General features: G+C 37.6%; 1 protein-coding gene across 2 annotated transcripts in view; it reads left to right on the forward strand.

The window, feature by feature from the left end:
* Zfc3h1 (zinc finger C3H1-type containing) overlaps positions 1 to 22,829 on the forward strand; it is a 57,674-nt gene extending 34,845 nt beyond the window's left edge. The window contains exons 17-35 of one of the 2 annotated variants that reach the window (XM_052753389.1): positions 1,045 to 1,176; positions 1,275 to 1,396; positions 2,669 to 2,770; positions 2,959 to 3,078; positions 4,223 to 4,406; positions 6,251 to 6,437; positions 8,362 to 8,550; positions 9,251 to 9,488; positions 11,341 to 11,446; positions 11,525 to 11,723; positions 12,601 to 12,695; positions 17,139 to 17,249; positions 17,512 to 17,616; positions 17,733 to 17,898; positions 19,069 to 19,169; positions 20,693 to 20,794; positions 21,455 to 21,494; positions 21,753 to 21,815; positions 21,946 to 22,829. In XM_052753389.1, coding sequence (XP_052609349.1) covers positions 1,045 to 1,176; positions 1,275 to 1,396; positions 2,669 to 2,770; positions 2,959 to 3,078; positions 4,223 to 4,406; positions 6,251 to 6,437; positions 8,362 to 8,550; positions 9,251 to 9,488; positions 11,341 to 11,446; positions 11,525 to 11,723; positions 12,601 to 12,695; positions 17,139 to 17,249; positions 17,512 to 17,616; positions 17,733 to 17,898; positions 19,069 to 19,169; positions 20,693 to 20,794; positions 21,455 to 21,494; positions 21,753 to 21,815; positions 21,946 to 22,083 — 2,500 coding nt within the window. In that variant the 3' untranslated portion in view covers positions 22,084 to 22,829. Of the gene's footprint in view, positions 1 to 1,044; positions 1,177 to 1,274; positions 1,397 to 2,668; positions 2,771 to 2,958; positions 3,079 to 4,222; positions 4,407 to 6,250; positions 6,438 to 8,361; positions 8,551 to 9,250; positions 9,489 to 11,340; positions 11,447 to 11,524; positions 11,724 to 12,600; positions 12,696 to 17,138; positions 17,250 to 17,511; positions 17,617 to 17,732; positions 17,899 to 19,068; positions 19,170 to 20,692; positions 20,795 to 21,454; positions 21,495 to 21,752 lie in introns of both variants that reach the window. The other variant, XM_052753388.1, reaches the window with a different exon arrangement.
* The last annotated feature ends 2,796 nt before the right edge of the window (positions 22,830 to 25,625 follow it).

Here is a 25,625-nt window from a genome sequence, read left to right on the forward strand (position 1 = left end):
TTCATTTTATTATTATTATTTTTTTTTTTTTTCTTTGACAAGGTTTCTCTGTGTAGCTTTGGAGCCTGTCCTAGAACTTGCTGTAGACCAGGCTGGCCTTAAACTCAGAGAGATCCGCCTGGCTCTGCCTCCCAAGTGCTGGGATTAAAGGTGTGCGCCACCACCGCCCGGCTAATGTATTATTTTTTAAGATAGACTCACTGCATAGCTCTGGCTGTATTCGAACTTGCTTTTTAGCCTCAAACTTGAAGTAATCCTCTTGACTCTGCCTCTCAACTGCTCTGTTATAGGTGTGTGCTGCCACATCTGGACAGAACAGATGTTCAGTTTTGAGTTTCTATTTAGCACTCTTCATTTGCCATTGGCCAGCCTTCGGAAGGTTGACTTGGACATTCTGAGATGGCTAATGTTGTCCCACAACATTTTCAGAATGCTGGAAGTTGTGGACGGCTAAATGGGTGTGGTCTTATGATAAAATTATAAAGCATTTAATTAGTGGTATAGGCTCATATCCTAGCATTTGTATTGGCTGGTAATGTATACAAGAAATACTAGTAAATAGCATTTTATTGTGTGGTAGGGGAAAAAAAGCTTAGAATATAGCATTATTTATATATTTTTTTTCTGTATTATAAATAGTTTAAAGCTTTATGGTGGTGGTTGTTATTTATACTGGAAATTGAACTTAGGGCCTCATATATGCTAGGCAGGTATCTACCACTGAATGCTTCCCAGGCCCTCTTTTTAAAATGAGATGGAGCCTTCCTACATCAGCTTGGCTTTCTTTGAGCTCAGCCTCTCAAATGCTGAGAAACAGTTGTGTACTACCTCACTTAGTTTTCTACATGATGTTTCTCATGTTCCCATTATAAAAGTAGTTATTATTATTATGTATATTCTGGCTATTTGTAGTTACTTTTGAGTGTTGATTTGATTAGGTAAGCAGAGGTAGAAGTTTTAACCGAGAAAGAAAAATTTAAGGAAATGTCTAGCTCTTAGAGAAATGTGTATGGACTATAATGTGCCTATTCATTTTCTTTCTAGATTTAGTCCTTATTATCGAACCAAGGAAAAACTTCCCCTAAGTTCAGTATCATACAGTAATATGATTGAGCCAGATCAGTGTTTCTGCCGTTTTGATTTAACAGGAACGTGTAATGATGATGATTGTCAGTGGTGAGTAGTTTTTATTTGGAAGAAATTTCTAGAGAAAGCCATGGTTCCTTAATTTAGATAAGTACATGGTTATCTTTTGTGCTCCTATTTTATTTTAGGCAGCATGTGCAAGACTATACACTTAGCAGAAAACAGTTGTTCCAGGACATTCTGTCATATAATCTGTCATTGATTGGATGTTCAGAGACAAGCACTGATGAAGAAGTTGCTTCTGCAACAGGTTTGTAAAGAGTTCTTGTTGAACTTAGGGAATTAAAAAATCATACACAGTTTATGACATCTTAAACAGCCAGTAGTTCACACTTATGACACTTACCTAGATCTGCCCTATCAAATACAATAGTCACTAACTGCGTATTGGCCTTTAAATGTAAATTTAAATAAAAGCATAGTTCATCAGTCTTACTAGCCACATTTTAAGTACTTGGTAGCCAAATGGCAGGTGCTGGCCAGTAGGACAGCAGTGATTTAAGACATTTCCATTGTTTGAGAAAGTTCTTTAGTCATCTAAATGGTTCAGTTTATTAGGAAAAAATAGCAACACTTGTGTAGATAGTTTACTGATGACTTTAATGTGGACTTTTACTTTACTTTGCTGTTTTCAAAAGCACGGGAGTGTAAACGAATGGATGGATGTTTCCTGTCCAAACCACCTGGTCCCAAATAACTGACTTAGAGGCTGAATATGATTATAAATGCTTGGCTGATAGCTCAGGCTTGTTACTAGCTAACTCTTAAATTTCTGTTCGTCTATGTATTGCCAAATGTCTCATGGCTTTATCTGTCCTCTAGCGATGTCTTACTTCCTGGGTGGCTGGCTTGCTGGCTTCTCTCCTGACTCCTTTCTTCTTCCCATCATTCTCAGTTTGGCTTTCCCACCTAACTTCCTTCCAAGCTACTGGCCTGTCAGCTTTTTATTAACCAATGAGAGTAATACATATTCAGAGTGTAGAAAAGGATTGTTCCACAACACAGGCGCACTAAAGGTTAACAACATGGTTTAGCCTCTAAATCTTGTAGTGAAGTAGCAAGTACTTTATTTTAAAATTTGATGTAGAAACCATGGATTACTAACAAACACCAGTGAGCTAGTATTGTTGAATTTTTCCCTAGATTTTGGTGCCACATAATGTCTTTTGGGTTAAAGGAATTAATGTGTGTGCACGTATGTGTATGTCACTATCCAGAGTGATTATAAAGTCACTGAACTTACTTCATCATTCCTCATTTGGGTCTTCTACTTTTGCTTCATAATGTAGTCCATTTTAGTTCATGAGCTGCAAATATCAGTACATATTGTGGTATGGTGGGAAGGATTTGTCATAGTAGTTAAGCTAACTGCAGGCCTTTCCCTTTCATAGGTGGTAGGTGTTACTGACTAGTACCATATATAGCTTAAGTCTTAAGTTAGTCTTTGCTTCGTAATCTTTTAATTAGCATAGTTATTACAGTCAAATTTTTATATTGAATATAGTATCATTTTCATTTTCAGAAAAGTATGTTGAAAAACTTTTTGGAGTAAACAAAGACCGAATGTCAATGGACCAGATGGCTGTTCTCCTTGTTAGCAATGTTAATGAAAGTAAAGGTCATAGTAAGTATGTATGTGTGTGTATGTATGTATGCATGTGTGTTTATTTCTGTAGAACTGCAGACCATCTGGCATTATGTGAATGTTGTCTTTTACTACCGTGATCAAATAAATGTAGCTCTTTTAAAGTCTTCAGTATGATAAAGAAAACCTAGTTACACCAGTTAACAATCTTCTCCTGTCTGTGTTAGCACCTCCATTTACAACTTACAAAGACAAAAGAAAATGGAAGCCAAAGTTTTGTAGAAAACCTGTATCAGAGAATAGCTTCAGTAGTGATGATGAGCAGTCTTCAGGACCAATTCAGTATGGTAAGAAGATCTAGATCTAGATGAGATCTAGAATTAAGTGGTGTTCTCTTCTTTAAAACACTGACAGTTCTTCCAATGTATCTACTAACTTAGTTTATAAAATGTGTTTCCTTAAACTTGTATCATGGATGTTTTTCATTGTCTTAAATGCAATTGCAATATAAGTATTTGTTGTGCAGAATTGATCCTGACATTGCAGGACATTTTCATTTATGCTCCTTGCCCAATAAATGGGAGGAACACTAATAAATACATCTCATGTATTTGCAGACATGCTGTAGTGGGAGGAGCATAGCTTCATTTGAAAACCACTGCCTTGCCGGAGTCTTGAAACCACATGTTCTTTTTTCCTTTATTTTGGAGTCTGTGTTTCCTTTAGTTTTTCGAGACAGGGTTTCTCTGTGTAGCTTTGCGCCTTTCCTGGATCTCACTCTGTAGACCAGGCTAGTCTCGAACTCACAGAGATCCGCCTGGCTCTGCCTCCCGAGTGCTGGGATTAAAGACGTGCGCCACCTCTGCCTGGCTGGAGTCTGTATTTTCTGACATGCAGTAAACTCTGTGTGTGTGTTTGAAACCAGTGAAGAAACTCATGGTTGAGTACATCTTGCATTCTTATTTCTAGTTTGCATAATTTGTGGATTAATAATGAAGCCCTGGTTCACTCATGTGCTTATTTGTGATTATATAATGTATGATTCTGTATTTGAGATGTAGAAGAAATACTTTGTAACTTTTAACTTAGATTACCCCCCACATCAACAGGGCAAGGTCTCATGTACCCAAGGCTGCCCTTAAACTCCTGATCTCCTGCCTCCACCTCTGGAGTGCTGGGTTTATAGATGTGCACCATCATGGCTGCATTTTAACATTTAGTTTATTTTTTAAATTATAATTCACAATTATTGATGATATCACTTAACCTTAACATAATTAATATGTCTAATATAATTTACCAGCAGACCATACTTCTAGTTTATAAGCTAAGTCTTATTCTTATTTTCCTGATGCTTGAAATAGCACCTTCTTCCAGAAGTGCTGAGGTTTGAATGGTTAATTTTCTGACAGTTCAGATATAGAGCTGAAAATCATCTAACCCCTTGGGTTGTTAAAGAAGATATAAAGCTAATGGTATTTGTCCTTACAGCCTTCCGACCAGAGAACCAAATAAATGTTCCAGCTTTGGATACTGTTGTCACTCCAGATGATGTTAGATATTTTACCAGTGAAACTGATGACATTGCTAATTTAGAAGCAAGTGTACTCGAAAATCCTTCTCATGTACAACTTTGGCTCAAACTCGCATACAAATGCTTGAATCAAAATGAGGGGTAGGTCAGCTTCACATTGTTTTGAAATATTTATACCTTTCTTTTTTATTTTATTTCAGCTATGGTCATTAGGTTTCCTTCTCATTATCAATGGAGTCTTGTTTTGAGACAGGGTCTCACTCTGACCGAGGCTGGTCAGAAACTTGCTTCCTGGCTCAGGCGGTCCTGCTTCAGCCTCCCAAGCGCTGATATCACATGTGTGAGCCAGCGCACCTGGTTGAGTATTTTAGTTTTTGAAACAAGGTCTTATGTTGTAACCTTGATTGGCTTAGAATTTGCTGTGTAGTTGAGGATGACCTTGAACTATGCTTTCTTTTTACTCTCCAAGTACTGACATTTTAGGTAGATTCCATCATTCCTGGCGTTGAACCATTATTTTGCTTTTTTGACGAAGCCAAAAGTATTCTGTTACTGCTCAAAACCTAGTCGAAAAGTTTAAGAATAGAGTGTGTTCATGGCTCAGTCGATAACAGGTGGTAAATTATACTGGAGTTTGTTGCTCATGGATCTTTAATCCTAGCAGGTGGATCTCTGTGAGTTTGAGTCAGGCCTAGGCTACATAGTGATGAGTTCTAGGCCAGCCAAGGCTACATAGTGATAGCCTGTCTTAAAAACCAAAAAGGAATAAAAAAGAGTCCGTTGGCAAAATTATGATGAGAATGGGACAGGTTAAATTTTAGGTTAATTTGCAATGGAGATTTAAATTTATTTGACCAACTTCAAAGTCTGATGTAATTAGTGTTTTTTAAAATTTTTTTAATTAATTAATTTTTTAAATTTATTTTTATTTTATTTATTTTATTATTTTTTTTAATTTTTCGGAGCTGAGGACCGAACCCAGGGCCTTGTGCTTGCTAGACAAGCGCTCTACCACTGAGCTAAATCCCCAACCCCGTAATTAGTGTTTTTTCTGTGCATGGTTATATTCAAGTTACAATAAGTAATTTCATAGCTAGTAGTTTCTGTTACAAATTTCACACTCTGCTTTTTAATAGTGGAGAGCAAGCCAGGGAATAATCTTTACAATGTAATTTTAAAGTATAACGATTTTTTTTTTTTAAGTAGTCTACTGGGAAAGACTTATCTCAAAACTTTAGTATAAAACCTGTTAAATAAGGCAGTGGCTGCAGAGTGCTGATAAACCACATATACCTGACTATGGTCTTATTTAAGTTGCCTAATTGTGATTTCCATGAGAATAGGGTAAGTTACAGTGCTTTCCTGTCTGACTCGTTTATTGAGTAAGGGACAAGAGAAGTGTACATTACTCTATGAATAGGATCATGAGAGAATTACCTTCTTTAAGAGATAGCAAGCCCTTGAGCTGAAAAGAACTATTATATTGAAAGCTTTGATATTTTGTGCTGGCAGTAGCTGGCCTTGAGAGAGAGTTGTTTAACTTTTCCTGTTTTCAAACAGTATAAATCATAAAAGGTATTGCTGAATATGTATGTAGATCACATTTGAAGTTGATAATCTTAGTGCTTTTATTATACTATGTTTTTATATGTGATAAATGCTTGCTGAATATCCACTTAAAAAGAAATTATTTAGTCTATGGAAGATCAGGACCTTTGGGCTTTTGACAGATGTGATTTGAAACCCCAATTTATTACCTTTTCTCATTGTGATCCTGGCTGTTGTAGATTTTAACACAAAGTAGAGTTTTAGTTTGGTTCATTTGATTAGCTCTCCTTAGATGTTAACGCTGTAATGTGTTTGTTCAGTCCACTTCTGCACTGCTGCCGATGGGCCCTGGTGCCACGTGCCTGCTATGCACTGAGCTTTAGCCTTAGCTGCTCAGACGTCGTATAATGGAACGCTTTGCCCTTTTTAACACACAGACTGTGTTCAGAATCTCTGGATTCTGCTCTGAATGTACTGGCTCGAGCACTGGAAAACAATAAGGACAATCCAGAAATTTGGTGCCATTACCTCAGATTGTTCTCCAAAAGAGGGACCAAGGAGGAGGTGCAGGAGATGTGTGAAACAGCTGTGGAGTATGCTCCTGACTATCAAAGCTTCTGGACTGTAAGTAGAGAAGACAGCGATCATGTGGGTGAGATGGATGCTATGCTCATAATTCCTTGGTATGTAGCTTAATAGACTATACTTTTATCAGTGTGCAGATTAACTTACGAGATTCTCAGGTTCCCAGTCCCTTCTCTGAAGGGATAGATTGTTAACTAAAAATGAGGAATATTTAAAGAAGACATTGTTAAATTTATTGGTTAAAGAAAAAAATAGTTAAAATGTTAGACAAATTGTTACGCAGTTTTCATTTGGACAAAATTAAGGGAGTTTCATAAAACATGAAAAAAATTCTTTTAAATTTCTGTTGTGTAAAATTATAATTACTGGGATTTAAACAATTTTTTTCTTCACTGTTTGTGAAGTCTTACCTGTAATTTCTGCTAGTACTGGACCTTTCTTTGAGAGAATAGTTTTTCTTTTTTTCTTTTCATTCATTCATTCATTCATTCATTTATTTATTATTTTTCAAGACAGTGTTTCTCTGTGTAGTTTTGGAGCCTGCCCTGGATACTACTTTGTTGTTGTTGTTGTTGTTGTTTTTTTTTGAGACAGGGTTTTTCTTTGTAGCTTTTGGAGCCTATCCTGGATCTTGCTCTGTAGACCAGGCTGGCCTTGAACTCACAGAGATCTGCCTGCCTCTGCCTCCCGAGTGCTGGGATTAAAGGCGTGCACTTCCACTGTCTGGCCAGAATATATTTTCTTATCTAAACTTAAAATGGTAATTGATTTCATTTGTGAAAAGGATTCATGTTTGTCAATATCTGAACTCAGGAATAACTTCTGCCCACTGAACTAAGGAACCGTTAGATTCGGATAAATTTTTAGATGACTGAGTTATCAGATGTCTTTTGTTGTGTTTCTAAATTAGCTGAGCCTTAAAACCGAATCCTTGTGAACAGTAAGCACCCACTTCACCACTGAGTTATATTCCAGTCCAGGAAACAGGTTTATCAGTGTCACTTTGTTTGTTCCTTTGAAATGCCACTTCCTGGCTTGGTTAGGCTGGCTCACTCCTGGGTTAAAATAATCCTGCTTCCTCAGCTTTATGGCATTTCTGTGCCAATATGCCTCAGATTTGTCATTTACCTCTGAACATAAGTTTGGATAGCGTAATGCCTCTTAGTAAATGAATTGATTACTGTAACTTGTCCTTTCTGAGCTGAGCTGCTGAATAGACTTGAATAGCAAAGGATATTTATTATTTACTTAATAATATATTTAGTAATAAATGTATTTATTATTCTGAAGTTGATACTGTTGATTATCACAAGATTTTCCATGGAAATAATATTCAAAAGATGTATTTTTTTCCTAAATTTGTTTGATCTTTAATCTGTCATACATTTCTAATCCAGAAGTCTTTTTTAAATTGTTTTATTTCATGTGCATGTGTGTTTTGCCTGCATGTATGTCTGTGCACCACTTGTGTGTTTGGTGCCTTGGGTGCCAGAGTGCACGGGAACCTGGGACTAGATTACAGACCATTGTGAGCCGCTGTGTGGGTGGTGAAAATTAAACTCAGGACCTCTGGAGCAGCTCTTAACTGCTGAGCTGTCTCTCCAGGCCGCAGACTCTTCAAATTCTTCAGATTTTAAATAGTCACATACCTAACAACACAGATTGTGCATGATCATAAACTTAGGCTTTGTATATCTGTCATGGTCTTGATCATTGTATGTTGATTCAGAGAAATGAAGTGAATTGCTCTCCATGGTGATCTGGAGAGTAAGTACATCTCATTGTTTTAGTTCATGTGATTTTTGTGTTCTAATCTGTCACAGAAGGGCAGGTTGGGATATTATACTGGAAAGTAAGTTTTTTCATAAATTGTACATCTATTGAGACTCTTAATTGAAAGACAAAAAAAATCTCAAATTTTTCCTATAAAGCAAGATTAATTATTTGACCCTCTTTGGACCAGTTTCTTCACCTAGAAAGCACCTTTGAAGAAAAGGACTACGTGTGTGAGAGGCTGGTGCAGTTTCTGATGGGGGCAGCCAAGCGGGGGCCCTCAGATGTTCTGTCGTTTCAGCTTCTAGAGGCTCTCTTGTTCAGAGTCCAGCTACACATATTCACTGGGAGAAGCCAGAGTGCTCTTGCAATTTTACAGGTGAGCGTTTTCACAGTATTTCCTTTCGGTTTGGAGAGCATGTGTACCTTGTTGGATTGTAAGGCACAGGCTTTGGATTTGAACTCCTCTGTTGTCACTTACAAGTAAGTTGTGGGGACATTCTGCTTTTTTTAGAGTTCTTACAAGGAAACATGGGAAGACTGTTTTAGATACTCACCAGCTAAGCCTTCAAATACAATCTAAAAGGATCAGCCCATAATGAAAATCACCTGGATTAATGGGGGGGGGGGGTGTTTTCACTTTTTTCTGTTGTTTGCTTTGTCTTTAACTTACCAGATTTTAAGTGTAAGGAAACTTAATACTTTTCATCTTATTTCATCATAAACTTGAAGGTAGTAAAATCTGTGCTCATCTCAAGATTGGTAATTTAAAAATTTCGTGACTATAAAAATTTTCACTTACAAGCTGGGCAGTGGTGGCACTTGTCTTTAATGGAGCATTCAGGAGGCAGAGACAGGTGGATCTCCGTGAGTTTGAGGATAGCCTGGTCTACAGAGTGAGTTCTAGGATAACCAGGGCTACACAGAGAACCCTGTCTTAAAAAAAAAAAAAAATTTTTTTTCATTTATGGATTTAAAAATCACTTAAAATATAACGGTTTCATTCTTTAGATTTGAATCTTATTGTGGATAGAAATGTATTTTTAAAAACACTTTCAAATTATTTTCATTTTCCCTAGAATGCATTAAAATTGGCTAATGATGCAATAGTAGCCGAGTACCTAAAGACAGATGATCGCTGTTTGGCGTGGCTGGCCTACATACATCTTATTGAATTTAATAGTCTCCCTTCAAAACTTTATGATCCATCCAATGCTAATCCTTCAAGAATTGTTAACACAGAACCATTTGTAATGCCATGGCAAGCGGTTCAAGATGTAAAGACTAATCCTGACTTATTATTAGCAGTTTTTGAAGGTAAGTGATATTTATAAATTATAACATGAACCATTACAAATTACAAAACCAATGTTTAGCACACCAGTTTCTCTATTCACATTAGGATTCTTCGTAAAGTGGGATAACTTAAGTATAACTGCAGTTTATTATCTAAATATTTTTAATATTACTGAATTACTTAAGATGGTCATTACATATGAAAAGTTACATTATGATTTATATATGGCAAAGGATGTCAGTTAAGTGTGTTGTTAATAAATACATGTGCATCTGAATGCATACACACTTGCTGATAATATAATTGGGGTAGAGGAGTTGATTGAATTGGAGAACTATTTTTCTTGTTTATTTGAGTTTGGTTTTGTTCTTCTGGCAATCCTTTAAGGGGGAAGCTTAAAGGATAGGTTTTGTTTTTTCATCTAGCTAATATTTTCTCCATCAATGAATTTTATGACTATTATATTCTGAACATATATCTGCCATTGAACATATAATAAAGTTTAAAACCTGTTCCTCCTTACAATAAGGATAAAATAAGTATAATCTCTGTGAGATCTATGCATTTGACATAATTATTAAGTCTATAAGACCATATATATAATGTATTAGTATGTAGTGTGAATTGTATGCTACAGAGGAAAGAATCTGATATTTATAGAATTATTTGGTACAAGTCCTGAACTCAAGAGGGAGAGATTATTGTAGGTTTGCATGTTCAAGGAAGGTGTCTGAGAGGTGGAACTGAGCTTTGAAGCAAGAGAGGACTGAGATGTGCCCAAGGGACCTTCTCAAAGACTAGGCCTGTGCTTGTTTGTCTGTACCTGAGCACTTTGGAGGAATTCCTAGGTAAGCACCTAGCAAGTCATTGAATAACCCAGTGAAGAAAGAGAAAAGGTTGTTCTGTTAGAGGAGCTAGGGAAATAAAAAGCAAGCTAATGAGAGTTTGTATAATGAGTTGAAAGAGAATTTGAAGGAGAGTCCTTAGAAAAGAATTCTGCTAGGTAATGAAAAGATTAAACTTGATTAATGGGATGATGGTGAATTTTAAGACCTTTTGAAGTGTTACAGAGTTGACTGCTAAGAGATTCTTTAAGGAGAGAATGGTGGAAATTTTTACTGTATACAGGAAAACAAAGCAGAGTGAATTTCTGGGACTGAGGAGGTATAAGAAAAGTAACAGGGCCAGCGAGATGGTTCTGGAGAAAGGCACGGGCAGCCAAGACTGATGATGGTAGTCCATCTCAGGAGAGGTGCGTGTGCGCGCCGCGCGCGCGCGCGCACACACACACACACACACACACACACACAATGAGAGGGAGACAGAGTCCCTGCAGCTAGTCTTCTGACCTCCCCAGGAGTGCTGTGGCACATGCTTGTGTTATGCAGAGTAACATTACCATTCCAGAAGAAGGTGCAGGCTCAGCTGAAGGACTGAGCTTAGGTTTTTGGTGGAAAAATAAGTCTTTTAAGAGTGAGGAAAAGTCTAGTTTAGGGAAGACATTGGGAGACTCTTCTCAAGTCATCAGAGAAAGATTAAAACATAATTTTGTGGTTCTATTTTTGGAGTGAGTTTTAAGGAATTTAAGATAGTTGCAGACACTAACAAGTAAAAATACAGCTTATGGGATCTCGTATGAGACAGTTGTACTCATAACAGGAAGTAAGGTAATATATAGTGATAGTAAGGTAATATACAGAGTTTAGTGATACCTGAAACACCTCATTTGGGTAAATGTCAGGGTCAAGTGGAGATGAAGAGGATGACAGGAGTAAAGGCCAGGGCTTCCCTTTTTCTTGGTCTCTTAGAGTTGTTATAACATAGTCAAATGATGACTGCGTGTTTGGTTCACTTTGTGATGTTCTGTGGTAGATGCAGTGAAAGCTTGTACAGATGAGAACCTTACCAGTGGGGAAAGAATAGAGGTCTGCCTTCCACTGTACACAAACATGATTGCGCTGCACCAGCTCCTCAAGAGGTAAGGCTTGATTAACAGACAACTCTGTTAAAAGTCAGTCTTGGCAGAAGTGTGTTCAGCCATCTTTCTTTCCTTAAGGTATGAGGCAGCAGTAGAGCTTTGCAAAAGCTTATTGGAATCATGCCCCACAAACTGCCAGCTACTGGAAACCCTTGCTGCTTTGTATTTGAAAACAGATCAGTATGACAGAGCCCAAATGGTATGGCTGACCGCATTTGAAAATAATCCCCAGAATGCAGAAATTTTTTATCATCTGTGCAAGTTTTTCATCTTGGAGGTAAAAATAACTCATGATTCTTAAAATACGATGTTTCTGTGTTTTGTATTCCTTCACCAATGACTTCCCCTGGAAATATATCCTTATTGGTCCTTCTGCCTTCTGTAGGTTAAACTAGATTTCCCTGGTTTGCTACAGTTTTACCATGGCATTTGCTCTAGTTCTTTGTGTCTGCGAACTCCTCAAAAGCACAAGCTGTTACTCATGTTTATACCCAAAGTATCCATTTCAGTTGTAAGTGTGAGAGCTGCTTAAGATCTTAGTGGGTGAATTGGAGCCTGGGATAATATTAGATACATTGTTTTATGGCTAGTTGATTTTAATTCAGAGGTGTTTTAAATTCATTTCTGTTGCTATGATTTTGTTTAAAAAGTGATAAAAGCAGCTTAGGGAAGACGGGTTATTTAGCTCATAGTTCCAGGTCAGGTCCATTCTTTCAGCACGAGGAGTGTGAAGCAGCTGGTCATACATTCACAATCAGGAACAGAGACGGGGGAGTGCATGTGTGCCTGGTAGTGCTCACCTGCTGGCCATACTACAGAGTTAGTTCAGCATCCTCTGCCTTAAGAAGGGTACCATCCACAGTGGACTGAGGCTTCCCATAGCAAGTCGCAACCAAGACTGTCCCCACAGGTCAACTGATCTGGACAGTCCCCCTGAGACTCCCTTCCCAGGTGGTTTTAGATTGTATCAAGTTGACAATTAGAACCAGTCATCTCAAGACATGAGAATGTGTCCTAAACTTACTCATTTTGTCCCCATCTGCCCAAGAAGTATAATTTCATCATGATTTTTCAAGAAAGGCTTTCAAACATTTTTATCAATTATTATAAGCCTGATATGTGTCACTCCTTTTTTTTTTTTTTTTTTAAAATAGAACCGAGGTGATAATCTTCTTCCATTTTTGCGGCAATTTATTGCATCCTTCTTTAAACCTGGGTTTGAGAAGTATAGTAACATGGATTTATTTCGGTAAGTTGTGCAAATTTTGATTTGTTGAGTGAGAGAGAATATAGGTCAGTGGAAAGATGTTTTTTTCTTGTTGACTGATTGCATTTCAGGCTGATTGTTTAGCAGTTGAATACCTGCTCACAGAACTGTTAGGAGACTTAGATAAACAGAATAGTAAAAATGAAGGCAAGATATAAAATGCTTTCTCATACAATGTAAGGCTTACTGTAACTTCTCCATTTAGCTTGTTAATATTTGATAACTGTGGTGCTTAATACTGTAGTAACTACGTGTCCTGAGATAATCTCATTGATTAAAAAATATGTCTTACTTGCTGATTAACAATGGATCAAAAACAAAACTCTTAATTCTATACCTACTTCAGCCTCTGAAATGTTCTGTAAACAGCTTTAGAGGATTTTTTTTCCTTACCCATCAGTTTTTCAGTAGCTCTGTATTTACTATTCTTGCTTGGCTGAGAGCTCTGTTCTAACATTTAAAGATATGTCAGATCATGAAAGAATGATTTTGTGGAAGACATTAAACTTTTCTTCCTTCCTCCTCTTTACTGCTTTGTAAGGGATCAGTACTGTTTTTGTTTTGTTTTGTTTCCTTGAACCAGAAAATGTTTGCAGAACATTTTATTACTCCAATGCATCAATGTAATAGTGAAGAAAAAAAAGTCCTTTGTCAATATGTAATGGGTGTGGCTGTGTTCCAGTAAACCTTTATTTATAAAAATAACTATACTTTGCTGATTGTGAGAAAAACAATCAAGAAAACATTTATGATATTCTCTATTACTGCGTTATTCTGAGAGAAGAAAGCCCTATGTCTAATATAGCCTTAAATTTTTTTCTTTTAAGATTTTAAAAGTTAAAGTGTGTGTGTGTGTCTGTGTGTGTCTGTGTGTGTCTCCGTCCGTCTGTCCGTCTGTCTGTCTAGCTATCTGTCTAGCTGTGTTTGTGAATGCAGTACTCAAGGTGTCCAAAAGGGGGCATTGGATCCCCCTGGAGCTGGAGCATTTGTGAGCAGCCTGACATTGGTGCTGGGAACTGAGCTGATTATATTAGTCCCTTTGGCTAATATACTCCAGAGCTCTGGATATTGGGAATTAAACCCAGGACCTTTGGGAGAACAGCCAGTGATTTTTAAAACCTCTGCCCAGCTATTTCCCAATAACTTAGATTTTTAAAAAATTGGTTTGTTTATCTCAGATATTTTGAACCTTTACATCTTGTCAATTGATTCTCCTAATAACTTTAGCACCTTCTAAAAAAATTCTTTAGCTGGGTGGTAGTGGTGCACACTTTCAATCCCAGCACTCCATAGGCAGAGGCAGGCAGATCTCTGAGTTTGAGGCCAGCCTGGTCTGTAAAATGATTTTTTTATTATAGTTTATTGAACAGAATCTGTGCACAAATACCAAAGAACAAAAGGGGAATCTGAGCTAAATCACAAGTCACCACTGCCACCTGTCACCATGGCTTTCTCTGCTCAAAAGGGCCACCCCTTCTCTTAGTCACCTCCATTCCCACTGTAAAAGTCACCTCTCGAACTAAAACACTCTTTTCAATTGGGTGGTAGACGGGTAACAGAATTCCTGTAACATCTTCCCCTTTTTGTCTAATTAAGGAGGAAAAGTTCTAACTGTAACATAGTAAAACTATATACAATAAGAATTATTATCAAGTATTATCTAAATAGAAAGCAAAGGTAATAACCTTAACAAAAATTAAACTACATACAAGAACAATTATCAAGTAAAAAATACATTCTCAATGTCTAGTCCATAAGTAATTGGCAAATATATAGAGATTACTCCATTAGCTGCCTGTTGTAGAATACTATTTTAAGGTCTGTTACTTTTGTTTATGTTAGATTTGTTTAACTCTGTGAAGCTGTGTTACTTTGCCTTTCTAAAACACCTGATATTCTAATAAAGAGCAGAACCGTCAATAGCAAAGCAGGGAAAAAGATAGGTGGGGCTGGCAGGCAGGGAGAAAAATAGGAGAAATCTGGGGGGAGAAAAAGGAAGAGTAAGAGAACAAGGAGAGGAGGACATTAGGGGACAGCCGCACAGTCAGCCACGCAGTAAGAGTGAAAGTAAGATATACAGAAGTAAGAAAAAGAAAAAGCCCAGAGGCAAAAGGTAGATGTAATAATTTAAAGTTAAGGAAAGCTGGAAAGAAACAAGCCAAGCTAAGGCCGGGCATTTATAATTAAGACTAAGCCTCTGTGTGTGATTTATCTGGGAGCTGGGTGGCGGGCCCCCCAAAAAGAGCCAAAAGAATAGAGTAAAAACAAACAACAGCAGCTGTCCTCTCCTCAAGAGTTCAAAGTTTTGTACCTAATGTGCCTTTTGTCAAGATTCAGGAGAACTGTAACTGTAATCGCTTACACTGGTCTGCAGAGTGAGTCCAGGACAGCCAAGGCTACACAGAGAAACCCTGTCTTGAAAAACAAAAAGCAACAATGAAAAAAAATTCTTTGCTATATCCACATTAATATTTTAAATAGTTACAAGCAAAACGGTTTTAAATGTGAATTAACAAAAGAAAAATATAAGGAATTCAGAAGTTCCCCTCCTCCATGCCTTTTTTTTTTCCCCCTTTAAAATTAAATTGATTTCCAACTTTGGCAAAGGACTAATTCAAGGCCAAACAAAACCCTTTACAGACTTGTGTTCTGGTTTTCCCTTGGGCATGGCGGTAATTGGTTTAGATTAGAAGGGGATGATGCCAGATTTTGCCTTGGTAACTAATCAAAGGTCTTTAGATCTTCTTGAGGCTAGCTTAATTGAGCAGAATAAAAAATGGTAGCAATAAAAATTTGGAGCTAGATTGCCTCTAAATCATCTCATTGTTTTTTACTGAGACATCTTGCTTTATTAAATTCTTCTGTGAAATAATCATATATCACCAAGAATTAGGAAAAGACACCTGTACTTTTACAAGTTCTTGTCTAAACAAGGATTAATTTAAGAAGCCTTTTGGCCAGGCATGGTGGCACACACTTGTGATCCAAGCACTTGAGAGACTGAGGTAGAAGGATGTGAGTTTAAGACCAGCCTGGGTTACATAGTGAGAAAACAAAAAGTCTTTTGAATCAAATATCAGGAGAATGCCAATGAATGAGGTAATTTTTGGCATTGCTATATTTATGTATACACACCTTATGTTTATATATAATTTTAAGCTTACATTATAATCAGTTAATTAGTAGAAATAAGTTTTCATAATATATTCAAGATATAATTCTACCCCCCTCTGTTTGCTTGAGACAGAATTTCTCAGTAAGTATCCCTGGCTGTTCTCTACCTCTCTCTGTAGACCATGCTGGCCTCGAACTCACAGAGATCCACCTGCCTCTTCCGAGTGCTGGGATTAAAGGCGTGCACCACCATCCAGCTTCAAAGAAATAATTTTATGGGCAGAAATTATAAAGGAAAATATGTGGCACTGTAATATTTACCTGGAAATAAATTTGATCAGCTTTTTCTTTGTGACATTTAGTATAAAGATGACAAGCAGTATGAACTATTTCATTTATTTCATTTGTTTCAAATAAATTTAGAAAGTTAACTTAGTGTTTTCATTCACTTTGAGGAAGTTACCGTAGAGTTTATACAGTTTTATGTATTTTAGATTTGAAGTCAATGGAGGATTCTAAAATCCTTAGAAATCTAGTGGCTAACTTGGGGTAATAGAGCTGGCTGTGATAGTGTGGGATGATAACCCAACTTCCAGATGTCCTGTGTTGCTGCCTTCCCACAAGCTGGGCTAGCCTTTTAAAACTTTCCTCCTTGTAGTCCTTTTAAAATCTAATGCAGATGATTATAATAGATTGCCATTTCGAGATCAGAGGAATCTGAGACTCTGGGATTACACATGAAGAGACTGAGATACATCAGAAGGAAAACTGAAGTAGTGAAAGTCAAACTTCTTGTTCGAGTTTCTGAGAACCTGTAATATTCTATCTGTTTTTGAAAAGGGGCAGTATAATCTAGAGCATTTCTCTACTTTGTTTGATAATGGCACTTTCTGATAGTAGGTAATATTTTATTTGTTATGTCTAACCTTTTGTGCGTGCGTGCATGCGTGCGTGCGTGCGTGTGTGTGTGTGTAAGATTCAGATAGTGGGTTTTGTAAGCACTTTTCCCCCTTATAAGAATGTTCAGATTTTGTGGAAATTTCAGAGACTTGGTAATCTTATTTGGTCTTTAATTTTGATTAGGTTCAATTAGATGATTTGTTTAATTTGGGGGATAGAATTACAAATTTATTTGGGGAGAGTTCATATTGATATAAAAGTAAAACTTTGAATAAGTATGATTTTTAGAAAAGTTCATTATTTTGTAGAAATATTTCAATTACGTTGAAATTCAAGATTATCCATGTTTGTATTTTAATCCACGTGTGCCTAGGCATAATTTCATACAATGTAGGGATTTTCTTCTTGCAGATACCTCTTAAATATCCCAGGACCACTTGACATTCCAGCCTGTTTATGTAAAGGGAATTTTGATGATGATGTATTTAACAACCAAGTCCCTTATCTGTGGCTGATTTACTGGTAAGACATTACCCACTGTGAAGAGGAACGTTACCTGTTAAGCCTATCTTATATTTATAGCTGATGTTTATTACTGAATTATGGAGTATTAAAAAGTGTCACTGAAGCAAATTTAAAGAGATGCTAAGACTGGTTACTTACTCAAAGACACGAGCAAGTATACTTTACTGTAATAATATCTGTGATGTTTAAAGTGTCCATTGTCATTCCCTTACTAACAAAATCAAACTGTAAACATACATGTTCTTCATTTCTTAAACAGTCTTTGTCATCCTCTTCAATCAAGTATTAAAGAGACAGTAGAAGCATATGAGGCAGCATTGGGGGTGGCCATGAGGTCTGATATAGTGCAGAAGATCTGGATGGAGTAAGTGTCCTCCTTTATGAATGGGATTTTCAGAACGGTCCTATGGTGGGAAAGGGTGGTGAGCTCTTGGTGAGTAGCCGGCTTACATGCTAAGTACAGTGTTTTTCTCTTGGCAGTTATCTTGTCTTTGCCAATAATAGAGCTGCTGGATCCAGAAACAAAGTCCAAGAATTCAAATTTTTTACTGACTTAGTGAATAGATGTTTGGTTACTGTCCCTGCCCGATACCCCATCCCTTTTAGCAGTGCTGATTACTGGTCCAACTATGAATTTCATAATCGGGTAAGAATTTGTATTTTTTTCTGTAGATGTTTGTATATAACAAAGAAAACTGAACATTGACAGCAAAGTAAAACTACTGTTTTACATCGAGAACTTTTCCTTTGACCACTTTGCTAACATTCCCTGTCATTCCTGTCATCAGCTCTTTATGCGTCCAAGTCTAGGAAGAGGGGCCCTGTCAGGCCCTGTAGAGTCAGCAAATGCAGCTACAGGGCATAACAAAGCTGCAAACGAGGTGCTGTTTACATTTCTAATAGTAAGACCTGATTAACATGCACCAACAATGCTATATTATAGGAACGAGGTGCTGTTTACACTTACAATAGTAAGACCTGATTAACATGCACCAACAATGGTATATTATAGGAACGAGGTGCTGTTTACATTTATAATAGTAAGACCTGATTAACATGCACCAACAATGGTATATTATAGGAACGAGGTGCTGTTTACACTTATAATAGTAAGACCTGATTAACGATGCACCAACAATGGTATATTATAGGAATGAGGTGCTGTTTACACTTATAATAGTAAGACCTGATTAACGATGCACCAACAATGGTATATTATAGGAACGAGGTGCTGCTTACATTTATAGTAGTAAGACCTGATTAACGATGCACCAACAATGGTATATTATAGGTGATGAAGCAGAGTGCTTCATTCTCTTTCAGTCTCATTTCAGTCAATATAATGTAGCCAAAAGCCCCTACTTCTGAAGTTCAGATTAGATTTAGATCCCACCCCACCCCACAGGATGGTTCTGCACTAATCAGGATAACCAGGTACTGTGCATAGTGCTTCTGTGCCATTCTTTATCCCAGGAACTAGAAACACTCCGTGGATATTAACTCACACATTTTCTCACAGGGATTCCATGAGCAAGATGTGGCAAGTACAGTTAGCCCTCTTGACTCGCCAGCAGTGCAGCAAGTAAAGGTAGACTCAGGACTGAACCCTCAGACTCCTGGCTCCTGTCAGTGCTTTGCCCTTGGCTCTCGTCCTCAGACCATAGTCTCTCACTTAGATTTAAAATGAATGGTAATTAATCACACGTTATAATTGGTTCATTTGTGTCTTCAAGACTTCCTTTTCATTAAAATGCATACAGTAACTGAATTCTGCCTTGTAGTTGCATACTCATTTCCCCTCCGTCAACCTTTGCAGGTTATTTTCTTTTATTTGAGCTGTGTTCCAAAGACTCAGCACTCCAAAACCTTGGAACGGTTTTGCTCTGTTATGCCAACTAATTCTCGACTTGCACTGAGGTAAGAAAAATTTTGGTTTTCAGCTCAGTAGTATAGGCCCTTCATATGAAATTATTCTTGAAAACTTGGTATGTGTAGTTCTGCCCTTTCCTCATGGATATATATACTACTTTATCTCAGAATTGTCAAATCATATTCAGTTATTCATACAAAAGCCAATGTGAAAATCTGTTCATTTCAGAGAACTATATATTATAAATATACTATTTGTCATTAGCATATATATGCATTCTAAGCAGTAAATCTCTTACATGGTAGAAGAACATGAAGAGATTTTCATGGCAGTTATTCAAATATTTAGCATGTAATGGAATCTTATAGATTGGTGACATAAAATCAAGATTCCTGAAATTAAGTCCTCACCCCCATTTAAGCACTGACCTGGGGTTTCCTACATTCAGTTAGAGTAAGAGAATTTCGGAACACTCCCTTGTGCTTTATGTGCTCTGTCAGGGTGTGTAGTGGAGTACTTTACCGTCTGTGCTCTATGTGCTCTGTCAGGGTATGCAGTGGAGTACTTTACCCTGGCTGTGCTCTATGTGCTCTGTCAGGGTATGCAGTGGAGTACTTTACCCTGGCTGTGCTCTATGTGCTCTGTCAGGGTGCGCAGTGGAGTACTTTACCGTCTGTGCTCTATGTGCTCTGTCAGGGTATGCAGTGGAGTACTTTACTCTGGCTGTGCTCTATGTGCTCTGTCAGGGTGCGCAGTGGAGTACTTTACCGTCTGTGCTCTATGTGCTCTGTCAGGGTGCGCAGTGGAGTACTTTACCCTGGCTGTGCTCTATGTGCTCTGTCAGGGTATGCAGTGGAGTACTTTACCCTGGCTGTGCTTGGCCATCCACTTGTGCTGTTTGCATGGTATTGGTTGTATCTCACCATAAAGCTGCTTTTGTAGTTTACAAGGTACCTCAAGTGTTCATTGGATATTCTCTTGTGGTTTAAAGTATATTCTCCATACTATGATGCATGTGATATATATAATATAACTCTGAGAAATAATCCAAAGGCTTAAGTTTGTGAGAAAATTAGCTATATTGTTCATGGCTAATAATTAAATTTCATGCCAACCATGTAAATCTTCAGAAACTAATGGTGGAAATTTGAATTAAGAAAATTATCTTTGATAAGCATGTTAAGTAGAAAATATGATTGTATCTAGTTTCTGTTATGATAAGCATTTTAGGACTTAAGTAGCTTAATTGTGGATAAACCACACTCCTTTTGTTTTGGTACATTCTTCTATGGTTATCCCTGTTACCTCCCCCCACCATGAGAATAAGAGCTTGACATTTAGCTGTTATATTTCCATTTTAGTCTCAGAAATATTCAATATGCTGTATGCTCTATGAAGGAAAAATGTTTTTAAAAATTGCATTAGTGTATTGAGTTGAAGGATATGTGAATGTCCCTGATAGGATTTAACCCACCAACCTTTGTACTTTGTCATACATTCTGTTATAGAGCGCATTTGGGATGCCCTATACTTTGAATGCTTTGTTCATTTTCTTGAATGTGCTTTACAGGCTACTTCAACACGAATGGGAAGAAAGCAATGTTCAGATTCTGAAACTCCAAGCCAAGATGTTTACATATAATATCCCAACATGCCTGGCCACCTGGAAAATGTAATGCAACAATCATGTACATGTTTTTATAGCTATGCTTTTATTTGTAAGGGTTGCTCCAGACAGGTAAATCTGAAATAGCATCTTCCTCCCTTCCTCTCCTAGGCAGATCTAATACAGAGTTGTTTGGGGCACTTGCTATAGTTTAATACCTAGAGTGAGTAAAATGCTTGTTAATAGCTGCTTCTATGATCTTAAGAAAAGTAATAATAATAATAATAATAATAATATCATTTTAATGAGTGAGAACATTTAGATAACAATACAATATTGTTATCAAACAAGTAAGTGTGTCTAACACTTTAAGACCATCTTTCAATTGTAGGGTTTTCCCTGTTATAGGCTGGTTTCTTTCTTATTTTAAAGATGTTAGTACCAGGTCTTTTTAAAACTAGTTTTCAGTTGTGTTTCTTTCCCCGCTCCCTCCCATGAATCTTATTCATGTTCAAAAACACTGGTCTGTTTATTCTTGTAAAGTTGATAAAAATTGTTGAATTTTTCTTTTCACTATAGGTTACTCTCCTTGGAAGTTTAGCCTGTTACTTTCAGGAAGTTTTGTACTCAGATTCCCACAATCAGTGTTCTACCAGTGATGGTGTTTCTTTTGTTTGAAGATATATACAAATTTTCCCCCTTTTCTATATTCCTTTTTTCCCTTAGAGCCATTGCTGCTGAGATTGTTCTAAAGGGACAAAGAGAGGTAAGCCATCCGTTATTGAATTATCAGATGGGCCACTTTTCCCTTTTAGCTGTTCTGCCCCTTTTGTTGGCCTCTCACTTTAAAAGGACTAAAGATAGAAGTTAACATTCAGAACTCTACTTGGAACCTCTAAAGCCCAAGACAAGTAGTTTTGACTTGAATGCTAGTGTACTATAAAGTTCCGCCTTGGCTTGGACAGGATTGGGAAGCTGTTGTCCATCGTGTGTTCTGATGACAGTGTGTCTGTCTATCTTATAGGTCCACCGTTTATATCAGAGAGCCTTACAGAAGTTACCTCTTTGTGCATCACTATGGAAAGATGTAATGCTTTTTATCTTTTATTTTATCTTGATGTTTTCCTATAAATTTTCTGCATGTGCCATATCCATTGATGTGGTAAATGCTCAAAATCTAGCTGTCTCTTACTTCTATGCTTCCCTGTCTTTTACAGCAACTCTTGTTTGAAGCATCAGAAGGAGGTAAAACTGATAACCTGAGAAAACTAGTTTCCAAGTGCCAAGAGATTGGAGTCAGCCTAAATGAGCTCTTAAATTTAAACAGTAACAAAACAGAAAGCAAGAATCACTGAACACTGGGTGCAGTCAGTTCTAAGCCCTTATAATAATTGCCAAAATTATTTGAATGATTCTTCAAGATTAGGCTGATCCCTGGCTAAGGTCTGTGTAAGACAGACAAGCATTATTGATCATATCAAGTTCCCTACAATATCCTGTCCTTAAAACCGGAAGCAATGAACATGAATGACACTCTTGGAATGGATAAATGAACTTCCTGTTTGGCCTGCTTCTGGGCCCTGCCAGATTCTCTAACATCATGTACGTAAGTATAGCTCCTCAAAGCGACTGACGTTTCTTTTCATTTGACTTTGTTTTGGTTTCGTTTTTTCCTTTCCCTACCTTTATGTTGTGCTACTCCTGATCCACTTGACACTCTCTGATGCCTGAGAGATTCTTGTTTGGGATTTAGTTTCCAGGGCCGTGTTTACAGTAAAGGAGCAGGCAGCCCCTTTTAGTTCCTCCTCTTTAAACCTCTGAGATTCTTCCTTTCAGGGTTGCACACGTAAGCAGTCCATCTTAAGGAAAGTGTAACTGCCATGGCCACAAGTCTGCTAGTTGCACTTGAATGTTCTAGCAGAGTTGTTTATTGCCCTTCCTACGTTCTGGACTCCTTGCTGAGACTGTTTAACTTGAAGATTTAAAGAAACTATTGCAAATGCCAGTGCATCAGAACCTAAGAGTGGTCAAATATTATGTGCAATTTTTTTTGTAAAGAAAATTTAATTTATAATAAAGTTTAACAGTTTAAAGAAGTTAATATTTGAACTGCTTTGTATTGAAGTACTACTTTGTAGTATTAAATTGTTGACATACAAAATATTTTTAATATAAGTTAACTTTTGTAAAATGTTGCTGTCTTTATTCACTTCTCACTCTGGTGGGAAAAGGTTGAAGTAGGAGATAGGGATGCTTCCCATGAAACCACTGCTGTCTTCTGCAACTCTTTCCCATTCCCAACAACAAAACAAGACAAGACAGTGACCTCTTCATTAATGAAGATAGGTGTTCTGTTTTGAGAACAGTGAGCAGATAGGTTTGCATTGCACTTCCGTTAAGCACTGTGTTCTCAAAAACATAGTTAATGTCATTCAGTTGTAGTTTGAGTTAACTACCTAGACACATGCTGGCTTCTGTTAAATATGCCATTATAAAGAGAAGCTGCTTTTTGTTTGCTTTACTAGAATAGTTGTTTGCCTTGCCAAAATAGTTATTACCAGCACAGCGCTTTAAACGTAGCCTCGGAGCCAGCTCTGTGCGGCCTAACTGTGGGAGGCAGAGCAGCGCTGCCTACATTACAGACAGATTGATACAGCCTCACGTTGGTGTAGTGCTTACTCAACATAGAAACTGTATTTTGAAGAATCACTATGTGCCTACAAGATGGCACACAGTTTGCTAGCTAATACTGTTTGGCTAGGTCAAGATTGGAACCCTTTTGTCTAGTGTCTTTCATTTAACCAAACAACAAAACAGCAACTTTTGTTGTTGGTTTTTTAGTAAAGTCAAAGAAAATTGGTTAGAAGATAAAGATCCTAAAGGGGTATCCTTCCACTGTATGTATTTAAATATTTATTATTGCTCTGACTATTTGAAAATTATGGTTATGTGTTTAGTAAATTATTTTTCATCAGGATAAACTGTAGCCTGAGCAAAGCTGACAACCCGAGTTGATCCCCCAAACCCATAGAAAGGTGGAAGGAGAGAACCACGGACACAAGTCCACGAAACTGTCTTCTGCTCTACGTACATGAGTAGCGTGCACCTTTCTCCACCATCATACACAGCACCCTTTCTTCTGTTTCTCTACAATTTAGTGGTTGTAGTTGAACTATCTCAATTTCTTAGAAGGGCCAAGTTAAGCTTTAAAATCTTCTTAGCTTAATTTTATGTGTATGGGTGTTTTGTCCGCATGTCTGTGCACAGTGTACATACAGTGCCCTCAGAGGCCAGAAGAGGGCATTTGATATGGAACTGGAAATATGGATGGTTATGAACCACCAAGTGGATGCTGGGAATCAAATTCAGGTACCCTTAAAGAGCAGTGAGCACTCTTAACTGCTGATCCAGCTTTCTAGCTCCTGTATTTTTGTGGTTTATTTATTTGTTTATTTTTATTTGGGTGTGTGTGTGTGTGTGTGTGTGTGTGTGTGTGTGTGTGTGTGTGTGTGTGTATGTATGTGTGTGTTAGTGGTTCCATGCACAATAGCTATTTTCTGTACACACACATATCCATGTCTTTTGAATTATTGCATGCAAAACTCTACTTAAGCTATGCATGAAATTCTGGGTACCATCCTTGAAGGATGTACATGTATGTACATTGTAGCAACCTCAGGGTTTACCATTCACATGCCATATAGGAATATCTGGTTCTTTTTTTTTTTTTTTATCAATTGTCAAATTGCTAAACCATAAAGGTATCTATTATTGCCTCTTTTTCTCCCTGGTTTTAAAGACATAGTCTGTGTAGCCCAGGCTGGCCCAGAAGTCACTCCATACAACCAGACTAGCCTCTCACCCTTGTGCCAGTTCTCCCACCTCTGCTTCCACATGCTGTGATTGCAGGTGTGTGTTCCATGTCCCTCCTGATGGTGGCCTTTTTCCCTGTCACGCACAAACTCACTTTAGCATTTACATAGAGTAGTAAACACTCCTTAAGGATAAGGTTCCTAATATTTCAATGTTCAATTACTTTTTTTTTTTAAATGAAATGCTTTCAGCAATATCTAAATAAAATTTTAGGTTAAAATTGGAATGGATGACATGCTCTTATGATCAAATCTTTAGAAACAGAGAGAGAAAGAAAAGGAAATCAGTGAGAACTACATTCTCCTACAACCTCTGCCTTGTCTGGAGAAAAACACAAAAGAGGCATTTTATGTTGTGGGACTTTATCTGTGATAGAGGAAATGCAGTAGTAGATTACCTTGAATTTTTATGTGTTTTTCCTCATTTTCGAGAACAGCTTAATATTCTTATTTGTCTTTTAACGGAAAGTGGACCTTGTAACATTTTTTTTCTCACTGGATTATCTAGGGCGGTTTGCTTTCAATGAAAGGGCATATAAACCCACATCATAAAGTAAGCAAGAATCTCCAGGTGCAACATCTAAGAGTTGGAGGCGCTCTGCAGACAAGCAAAGGCGATTGGGGCTGACAGCAGATCCAGAGGGACTTCAGTGGAGACTGTAATTCAAATATTTATTTAGGGCTCTGAGAAGGTAGGAGCATGTAGGTGGAATACAAAGCAGGGCCAGTTTTCCTTAAGTCTGCCTTCATATTTGTGTGTTAACAGTGAGGGGGGAATGGCAAGATACACACTCAGTCACCTGTAATGTTTGAGAAGTATGCCTACAAAGAACTCTCTCTCTTCTCTGTCTCACTCCTCTCTCTTTCCTTTGCTAACCTTCCCTCCCCTCCCATAGGCCACCCAAACATCCCTCTGCAAGCATTCTTGACTTGGACATTTCGCTGTGGAGAGGGGGGCAGTGAGTACTCACCAAGGGTTGACTGCCCACCCTTCCTCCCTTCCACCTTTCCCCACCACACACACG

This window comes from Peromyscus californicus, unplaced genomic scaffold (assembly GCF_007827085.1).
Source record: "Peromyscus californicus insignis strain IS unplaced genomic scaffold, ASM782708v3 Scaffold_24__1_contigs__length_46423439, whole genome shotgun sequence".
Lineage (NCBI taxonomy): Eukaryota > Metazoa > Chordata > Mammalia > Rodentia > Cricetidae > Peromyscus > Peromyscus californicus.